This window comes from Priapulus caudatus, unplaced genomic scaffold (assembly GCF_000485595.1).
Source record: "Priapulus caudatus unplaced genomic scaffold, Priapulus_caudatus-5.0.1 Scaffold494, whole genome shotgun sequence".
NCBI lineage: Eukaryota > Metazoa > Priapulida > Priapulimorpha > Priapulimorphida > Priapulidae > Priapulus > Priapulus caudatus.
In genome coordinates, this window is record NW_014577555.1 from 100,977 (window position 1) to 111,495 (window position 10,519).

General features: G+C 41.2%; 2 protein-coding genes across 5 annotated transcripts in view; one reads left to right on the forward strand and one right to left on the reverse strand.

The window, feature by feature from the left end:
- The window catches only part of LOC106811001 (deoxyhypusine hydroxylase-like), a 13,102-nt gene extending 8,115 nt beyond the window's left edge, over positions 1-4,987 (forward strand). The window contains exons 2-5 of one of the 2 annotated variants that reach the window (XR_001394089.1): positions 2,196-2,272; positions 2,661-2,907; positions 3,996-4,389; positions 4,422-4,987. Coding sequence is in view for 1 of the 2 variants with exons in the window: in XM_014814511.1 (XP_014669997.1) it covers positions 2,196-2,272; positions 2,661-2,907; positions 3,996-4,321 (650 nt within the window). In the remaining variant the exon portion in view is untranslated. Of the gene's footprint in view, positions 1-2,195; positions 2,273-2,660; positions 2,908-3,995 lie in introns of both variants that reach the window. The other variant, XM_014814511.1, reaches the window with a different exon arrangement.
- LOC106811000 (choline transporter-like protein 1) overlaps positions 4,737-10,519 on the reverse strand; it is an 18,795-nt gene continuing 13,012 nt past the window's right edge. For all 3 annotated transcript variants that reach the window (XM_014814507.1, XM_014814509.1, XM_014814510.1), the window contains 6 exons: positions 10,078-10,218; positions 9,444-9,603; positions 8,772-8,900; positions 8,157-8,249; positions 7,410-7,505; positions 4,737-6,999 (listed from right to left, as the gene is read on the reverse strand). In XM_014814507.1, coding sequence (XP_014669993.1) covers positions 6,907-6,999; positions 7,410-7,505; positions 8,157-8,249; positions 8,772-8,900; positions 9,444-9,603; positions 10,078-10,218 — 712 coding nt within the window. In that variant the 3' untranslated portion in view covers positions 4,737-6,906. The remainder of the gene's footprint in view (positions 7,000-7,409; positions 7,506-8,156; positions 8,250-8,771; positions 8,901-9,443; positions 9,604-10,077; positions 10,219-10,519) is intronic.

The window sequence follows — 10,519 nt, forward strand, 5'->3', positions numbered from 1 at the left end:
TGCAAGGGGCGTGTACGGGGGGGGGGGGAGTCGCGGCCTGCAAAATTTTTTTTTCCCACTCGCCAGTGCACGGGAATGGCGATTTTTATCCGCGCAGGAAACGGCATCTGGAGGGGTCTAATTTCAAAGAATTTCCCAGACCCCCCCTTCGCGTGCTCGCTACCTTCGTGTCCCCCACATGTAAAATGGATTTGCGCGCCTGTTAGTATTATGTTTATATTTTTATATGAGGTATGTTTAGGGTTAGGGCTAGGGTTAGGGTTAGGGTTAGGGTACACTTCTGTAGTACAAGTCTGGTACACTTTGTGTATACATAGATGTACCTCGGGTACATATCTGTAGTACCTGATACGACAACGGTCCCTCTTCAGCGTAACTTGTCAGGAATCGGGATATCTTTATTATCGATATAGAACTTACGTTAATGATTACGGTACCACTCCTGATTGTAACGGCCCCTAGAGGGCCTACTCACCAGAGCGTTAACCCCTTACTATATGAAAGTGGGTGGCTGCTGACTGAGCCAGATCGGCCAATGAGTGAGCAGGTCGCAGCGACTGTGATTAGGTCGTCCAATCAGCGAGCAGGCTTTTGCCTGACGTCATTTCTCAAGTTATTCAAGTTGAATTTATAACTGCAATTAGTGCACGCTTCTGCCAAAGCCATTAACTAGTTTGTTTTCATTCATCAGGTATTCGCCTGGGGCGAAGTTTTGCCGTATTTACTTTTGTACGCTCGATTGCTCGCCGCTAATCCGATTCCCCGCCATGAGTCAAACACCGTTTTCGGTGTAACAACTGTATTATACAGGTTAATATAGAACATGCGTCTATAAACAGAGGAATTGCTCTGACCTGTGATTGGAGGACAAAAATAGACCCCGCCCACTCCCGCCGCATACGCTATTATGCTATGACCGGTAGGAACGTGTACTATAGAGTATAGTATTAGTATTAAGTGTATTAAGGCTAAGACATGTGTCTATAACATTAACAGCTAGAATTTATAGAAATGTAACTCAAATCGTTCGCTCCATATGATAGTTATAACTATCATATGGAGCGAACGATTTGAGTTACATTTCTATAAATTCTAGCTGTTATAGACACATGTCTTAGCCTTAATCGCTGTGAATTTTGAGTCTATTGAAGCACGATTAGTTTAATTAATTAGCAAATATGCACGCGCGGTATGATCCGTATCGCTCATAGGCTAATACACGCGCGGTTATAACCGGTGAAGCGAAACGTCACAAATTCTATTTTTATCCTCCAATCACAGGTCGGAGCAATTTCTCTGTTTAGACGCATGTGATATAGACGTCAACGACGTATTGTCGTAGACGGTGACTAGAATATTCAACGCACTCATTTCTACTTTATCGTGACACGTACCCATACCAGTGTTCTCCACACTCACAGGCTTTTAACGCATGTCACATCTGGCATGCCTTCAAACGTGAAGTTAACATGAATCATCTCGTCATAAATCCAATGACATACACGGTACTGTTGCGTTGACTTTTACCGATCCCAACACATTCGTGCTTTTTCACGTCATGATATATATACAGTTACTTATACATCTCTAAAGCAATTGAGTTTACCTGTATATTAGGTCCACGTACGACAAGCGTAATAGCTCTGATTAGCAGTCGTAGATATTATAGTAGCCTGATTCAGTGAATTGACCGACATGCCCAAATTCTTGGGGAGAACCCTGCATTATGCATACATACATTGTCATCATCGGCATGCATCATGACCAACATAATCCAGACTCCTATACCAAATAACCCTAATAGCAATCAATTTATCAAAACATATGGCAATCATACAATTTTGCCTTTTGTTATTTTATTTATTTTGGTAGATACCAGTATATATACTAAATACTACTCCTAAATCAAACAGCAGGTGGCACCAGTGGATTTGCATATGAATATCCATAATCAATCACCGCAGATACAGTTCTGAAAGTAGCTACCAGTTTAATTTGTACACAGTGCTTTCGCTTTCACGTAGGTCGACACCAACTGGTATCAATTTGTGAGCAATGCCATAGTTATATAAGTATAAACAACTCATCACTAATTTAGTTTCCTGTCATTAGTGTTGCATTGTTGACATGATATATCTATAATGTATCAGAGATCATTAGTCTTTTGTCTAATGCTGTATCCTTTTCTTGTATAGGTGAAGCACTTGGGGCTATTGGCAGCATTTCATCTTTGGAAGTGTTGAACAAACACTGTTCAGATCCAATGGTTGAGGTAAATAAAGCTTTGGTTTAGTGCCTGGTATACTATTATCATATAAATTAAATATTATCTATCTATCTATCTATCTCAGTGTCTATCTATCTATCTATCAATCTATCTATCTGTCTATCTATCTAGCAATCTATCAATTTATCTATAGATCCATCTATCTAGATCCATCCATCCATCCACCCATGCATCCAACCAATCAACCATCCTTCCATCCATCCACACATCCATCCATCCATCATGCACCCACCCACCCATCCATCTATCCACCCACCCATCCAACCATCCATCCACCCATCCATCCATCCATCCATCCATCCATCTGTCCGTCTCTCCGTCTCTATCTCTCTAACATCTCCATCTCTATCTCTAACAACTCATGTTACTCTAGGTAGCTGAGACCTGTCAGCTGGCAGTGCGGCGGCTGAAATGGCTTCACCGACCCGAGAGTGAGCGCGAAAACCTGTCTGCGAATCCGTACATGTCAACGGACCCGGCGCCCCCTAACGAGAATTGCGACGTGGCAGTCCAGCGGGCGATACTCCTGGATGAGAGCGTTCCGTTGTTTGAGCGATACAGGGCCATGTTTTCGCTGCGTAACGCAGGAGGAGAGGAAGCGGTGCTTGCGCTAGCAGAAGGTACGTGCGTGGGTCTGAAAAATAAGGAGAACTGATTACGTGGTACATATATATGTTGTCCGGCAGGGAGCCGAGAAAGATTTCATTCTTTCCTAATTTCTCATCTGACACACACAGTGATGGGGTGACATATGTCAGACAAACACGTATGCAAGGGAGCTCGAGTACACGTAAAATTATTACATTTAAAAATGCTGCTATATATTAATTATATTAAGGACAGTAAGGTTATATTATATATATAAATATTCGAGGGAAATACCTGTCTCTTATAGTTATAGACAGGAATCCAATTTATAGAGGTAGTTTCTCCGCATAGCTATGGAAAGCTATCCCCTTCAAAAATGACTGTTCTTAAAGTAATTTATATGAAAGCAAATCAATTTACCAACTGTCAGATCTATTTACTTACTTCTGAATCCATTCACAACTTTTATAATTACATTTACAAAGATGTATTTGCGAATCAACAAAGCATTCAGATGTATTCTTCTAGTCTGCTGGGATTCACACTACAAGTAAATTAATGTGAATGTTTATTTGGAAGTTAATATATTGGTTTGGAAGGTAGTAAATCGATTTGATATCATATAAATAACTTTGGGAATTTTTTTTTGAAGAGGATGGATTTTCCCATAGTTATCACCTGCAGCAGGGTTCGAATTTCATCATAGTACTGACAGCAAGTGAATGTTGTGAAATGCAGTGAAAGCAAGTGTTGTGAATGCCCTTTACTTGTCGTGGTGCCTTAAAAATCCTGCTGATATACACATCACGAAGTTGCCATGGGTGTCCAACCTAGTCTGCCTCTGTGGCTATTCCAGGAAATTTCAAGTTGTGGATATCCTTATATGTATTCTGCCATATTTTACTTTAAGCATGTGCATGAAAAGTAATTGTTTGTCAGTGCACCCCATTTCAAAATTCTGATTAAACCCATGGCAGCACTTACCATGCCCTTAAAAAACGCCTAAAATTGTGTGGTTTGGTTATAGCACCCAATTGGTGCTTCAAAATCCGAGTAAATTGCAGAGGCAACATTCACTTGGCACAGGCACAATAAAACTAAAATTCGACCTCTGCTACAGGTCTCGGCTGCGGCAGCGCCCTCTTCCGGCACGAGGTGGCCTACGTACTCGGACAGATGCAGCATGGCGCGGCGGCGCCACCGCTCGCGCGCGTGCTGCGCGACGCTGCCGAACACGCGATGGTGCGACATGAGTGTGCCGAGGCGCTGGGAGCGATCGCGGGCGATGGCGCCACGGGGGCGCTGCGAGCGCACGCTGACGACGCCGAGCGCGTCGTGCGCGAGAGCTGCCAGGTGGCGCTGGACATGTGCGAGTACGAGAGCGGCGACCAGTTCCAGTACGCCGACTGTCTCGCGGAGGCGAAGGTCGCAGAGGCCACCAGCTGAAGGTCGCAGAGGTCACAAACTGGAGATTGTGGAGGTCACAAGGTTAATGTCGCGCTCACGAGCTGGAGGTCGTAGAGGTCGCAGAGGTCACGAGCTGGAGGTCGTAGAGGTCGCAGAGGTCACGAGCTGGAGGTCGTAGATATCGTGATCTCAGGCCCGGGTTGGAAGAGCATCAAGTTAACATGTCGGCGTGATGCTGGGACCTGGATTGTCTCCGCGGGATGCAGGTCCACCGACATTAATATATATTATCGGCGCGGCGTTGAAGTTTTTAGTAAAATAATGATCGCATCTGTTTTTGTGACTGCGCAAACCATTAAGGAATGTCTGAGATTCTGTATAGTCAGAATAGTATATAATCAGAATATAATTTTCACGTTCAACAGAGAAAAAATTGATCAGTAGAATGAAAATATATGATAAAAATCATTGTATTGGACATATATCATAAAAACACGAACTCACACGTAATAGACCTTACATTCGTCACTATGTAAACAGTTCACAAATTGTCAGCAACCAGATCGTGGGACATGAATAAGTAGGTACCACTGCAGTTAAGTACAGTACAGTTGTTTAAGAGTGGAATGCAGTTCTTTACTGATATATATAGGTTATCTGCCTTGGGATTAAAGTTCATAGCAATAAAATTTCTTTTGAAGATTAGATGGAACATTTGATAGGTTTATGCACAACTCAATAGAAACCCATATAGTACCATGGTTCCCACAGTCACACTCGCACACCAGCACATACAAACATGCAGAAAAATTCAAATGTGCTCGGAGCATACAGACCGATAGTCAACAACCACAGAGATACATAATTAAGTAAAATAATTATAAATTACATTTATCAAAATGCCAATGCGCTCGATAAAATTATGTTCACGTGAAATGGCATTGAATTACATTTAATTGTTCACATTTTGTTTAACTGTTTTACACATAACAGTATAATCACACAAATAGATGTCCAATACAGACAAAAATACATTTGTTTTAATTTAATGAATGATCACAAGCAGAATCTAAAAGCGCAAAATAAATATCTTCATCAGATTTATGCACATGTTTAGGAATAAAATCCTTTACGAACAAACATGATTGTGGTAAGTATAGTACGTGAGACGTGTATATATTGAAGTCGGGGTATAATAGTAAATTCAATAGTCCAACAAAATTGGTGGACAGACAACCAATTTGGAAAATAATTATTATTACTATATCATAAGTAATATATTTCTCTGCATTGCTACAGTAGCAATTATAACCTTCAAACATATCATATGACAATATTCGTCTGCTAAAGCTTGACTTTAGTCGTTGTAAACTCTAGTTTCTTGTTTTTACACGTAACTATCAGAATTCAGAGTATAAATGCGTCTGCATGTTACGTGACAATCCATAGTCGGCAATAACCATGTTAAATAATATTTATTAACATCTTTATTTTCAACGAACTCTTGTGTAGCTCTAATGTGTAGTTTGATCTACACTGACAATGCATGTTACTTGATTTTAGCCGAACACAACATCAGTACTATATGATCAGTTGGCCCAGTCAAAAATGACAGAACACCCAAGGAAACAAGGGGCAGGGCCACTAGCATTGATGGTAGGTCCCTTTTCACATTGAGTGTATTACCCGGCCATACATGCACAGAGAACAACAAGACAACGGAAAACTTTTTAAACGTGGCGCTAAACAGCTCATCTGGACAAGTTGCACTCTTATAACTTATAACTAACTTATGGCTAGGTCAGTCACAGAAGTAGAGCACACTAAATGTATAAAAAACACGACTATATCATTGCTGGTACAGGTACGTTCATTAAAACTAACTAATGCAGAGTTAAGATGGGGGGAGGGGGAGGATGTTACGGGTGCTATCCCTGCTACAGATTTCATGATCTGGATCTGGAGACACGCTAATGTGCATACCCCTAGCATCTCGACATCAAAGGCCGTCTTACCTCGGAAATAGAATCACCCCTCATACTGGGCTGGCTCTAACTGTTTGTTAGACATAGTTTAGGCAGCTGAGAGAATAAATACATCGATTGGGATTATTCAACTAATGCACTCATTCTATAGATATCATATGTATTTCTATTTCTATTGCATCTATTGATAAGTTCATCTAGTCCAACTATAACAATACGTACAGCATATCCTAACAACGCAGACAGAGAACGATTAAACTTTAAATAATCAGTTAAATATCGTAGGAGCATGTATTCTGCTCAACATGCTTATTACATAAAACAAATATAAATGTACGATAAAACTTGCTGTCACGTTAAAATGCAGAGACTCGACAGTGACTGCCAACGACTTACACTGCTTACGTAAAACTATCTAGAGCGAAAAGAGACAACACAACCATTACCACCCTGAGATGTGATACAACAGATAATCTAAACATCAAATTGTTAAATGACAGCAAATCTATGAAACGGCTTCGTTTGAACGGCGTAGTCGTATATCACTGCTGACTCACTATAATAGTAGCATGTGCTTTGGATAATACTGTGACTTTACTCGGTTGAATTCGACACCGGCAGGCGTCATGGCCGACACGCTTACATACTGTTCCTTTCTTCTGCCGTGCCGTCACGTGGAGTTGACGGATTCTCTAACCGCTTCAGCGCTGCCGTGCTGTTGTTAACAAACTCCTAAAAAATCAACAGTTTGAACATCTTTGAAGATGTAAGAACAACGATTTTGTAACAATTCGACTAATTTAACATGCTACGATAAAACTGGAAAGATAAAAACGACTATATTACTGTTACTAACTAATATACAATAATATAATAGTAATAATACAATTACTAATTAGTGATAAAAATCTGGGGAACCTGTAGGCCTACTGATATAGGAGCAAATATATTTTGATGAATCCATTTATTTTTCCTGTCGGAAACAATTTTAACAGCTGATCTAGTGGCCCTATCAAAGGTGAATTAAGGTTGACAAAGACAACTAGATCAATTGTCGAAATCACACCTAAAGGATAAGTAAATCGATTTATCATTAAATAAAGTATTCTTACTTAATTAAAGATATACTGGTATAAACCCACCATGAGCGACTTTTCCATGTAATATTCCCGGCCCGATGACCCATCGTTCATATTCTGGTCTTCACAGAAGCAGAGGAACAGCGTATCTATCACCATCTGTGAACAGACAGTAATAATTAATCAACCACGAATTCACGCAATAAAAAACCGAGTGCAAAATATCGATCTGGTAAGCAGTACACCGATGAGAAAGCGAATCCACCAGATGAGTACTTAGTATAAGTGTGTACCAGTCTATAAAACATGCCATAAAATCTATAAAAAATTATAGTACAAACACATGCTTGGTTAGACATGGTCTGGCACAGCTTAATTAAAAATGTGCATGTAAAGTTGTTTTCCGTAACTATTTTAGATATAATATGTACCATTATCATTAAAACTTATATAACCATCATTTATTTTTTATAAAAAATATGGTGTGATGCATGGTCCTCAGGGGCGGATCCAGAGGGTTTGGGTGGTCAGTTTCCATATGTTCTTCTGCAGCTAGGGGGGTCCGGGGGCATGCACCCCCGGGAATTTTTTAAAAATTAGGCTATATTTGGTGCATTCTGGTGAATTTTGAGGCCTGTGACCGGTTTCTGGAAACCGGTGCAAACCGGCCTAAATCCGCGCCTGGTCCTCGTGATGTTTATTCATCACACTACACAACACAATTTCATTACACAGATCCCGCAAGCAGGTTTAATATGGCATTAGTGTTAATGTAACGTAATGTTTTGTTCGTCATGTAGTCGTCCTTACCTCGTACACGGACAGAAAGCAGTGTGCAATGAAGAATGCAAACACACAGACGATGAGCACCAGGATCGCATAGTAATTGTAGCCCGGTTGATTCTGGAAGCAAAAACTAAACAACATGAACAGCATTGCCTTGATATTATCGTAGAAAATTATTGTAAACAAATTGTATGATCTTAGCCAAACAAACTGGATGTTTTTTCAACATTTAGAGGGCTCCTGGCAGTGTTGAAAATAGCAACCCGTCATCCCCCAGTCTGGGACTTTTCAGCATGACTGACTAATTCGTATTGTGTTACTATAGGCTATAGAATAGAAATCAACGTTTTTCGAAATGGGGACTAGTTGGCTTTTCAGATTAATTTTTTAGACTGATCCCATTATATATTGTAGTAGCACAGCAGCAATTAGCTATCACCAGCCTTGGAAAAATAAGTCTGAAAAGCCAGCTGGTGTCCGGATTCCGAAAATTCAGATCGCTACTACCATAACCTATAGTAAACTTCAATAGCAATGCTCCTAGTCCCGTGCAGCGGTTACCGGTACTGGGACACGGACCAGGGGTGGACGACGGGCTGCGATTTCCGACCCTGCGGGGTGGCGTTTGCGTGTTCTCACCTGAAAGATGAGGATGCCGATGAGACCAGTGAATCCGGTGATGGCCAGCTTGCCTAGGAAGAGAACGAAATCTCCGACGCTGTTGATAGCGGCAACCTGCAGCGCGTTGCTGAACAACGTGTTGAACGCCTGTGGAACACACGGTCGTGTGACAGAATGTACAATTACATGATGGAACGCACGATTGCATGGCGGAACACACGATTACATGACGGAATCCACAATTGCATGAAGGGACGCACGGTTGCATGACAGAACACACGGTTGCATAATGGAACGCATGATTGCATGACAGAACGCACGATTGCATGGCGGAACACACGATTACATGACGGAATGCAAGATTGCATGACGGGATGCACGGTTGCATGACAGAACACACGGTTGCATGACGCAACGCATGATTGCATGACAGAATCCAGGATTGCATTATGGAATACACGATTGTGTGACGGAATGCACGATTACATGACGGAATGCAGGATTGCATGACGGAATGCACAATTACATAGTGGAAGACACGATTGCATGATGGAATGCACGATTACGCTCAAGAACATACGTTTATATCATTTTATCATCTTATATACGGTTTAAATATTTTATATTAATTTTCTATTACATTATATCATATTATTATTTTAATTAACATGACGTGCACGTTTTGCTCACTTTCTTCGCAGCAGGGCAGAAGCTTGAGCCTTCATAGGCCGTAATAGTGTACGCGTTGTGGTTAAGGTATATGAGACATTTCTCAAGACACCAGAGGCAGCAGGTGCAGCACTTGAGGCACCATTCTGTACACGTGCTGTTGCTGTCACCACCCTTTAACCTAATAGCAAGAAAGAGACAACAGCGACTGTGACAGCGCACGTCATTTCAAATGGGAACACATTCCATGTAAAGACATAATAGCACTCTGTGCTACAGAAGCAATTGTAATTTTGGAAACAGGTGAAATTTCGAACTAAACTTGAGACCATATTACCACATTAATTGATAGATAAGTCTTTTTTTGTTGTAAAATAAGCAGGATCTGGAATAGAACTACATTCAGACACACGCACACACGATTCAAATTTCAACCTAAACTTGAGACCGTATTACCACGTTAATTGATGAAGTTAAAAAAAATAAAATAAGCAAGGTGTGGAATAGAAGTAAATTCAAACACGCATGCATGCATGCACGCACGCACGCACGCATGCACACACACACACGAATGAACGCATGCACACACGAACGCATGAACATATGCAGATGAAACGCTAGGATGACAAACACATTCTCACGTCACACTGCTTACTTTTCCTGCACCCATATGAGGATGAGTCTTGGTAGTTTGACTAGCGTGATGATGAATGCACCAAGGGCCACCGTGCCCAGATGATGTATGATGAGTCTGCATCTCGACTTTCCGATCGGATCTTTCAGCTCGTTCTTGTCCCTGAAATAACATCATCCATCTATGAGCACTGTACGATAATCACGAGGATTTTCTGTATCGAATATATATCATGTGAAAATGGTTCGTATGATACATCTTTTCTCACATCTCTTCAGTATTCAGGTTCCTCGGGTATATACCCGGCCCCTCCACTCAGTGTTATTTAGGGTACGCATATGCTCGTTCCCTCCCTTTGAAAGCACCCCCCTATCTCAGGACTGCTAAAATTTCTGAACCCCCCTTTCGCGGGCTTTTTGCGGGGTTTTCCTCCCTTGGAGAACCCCCTATATCCGGAACTCTA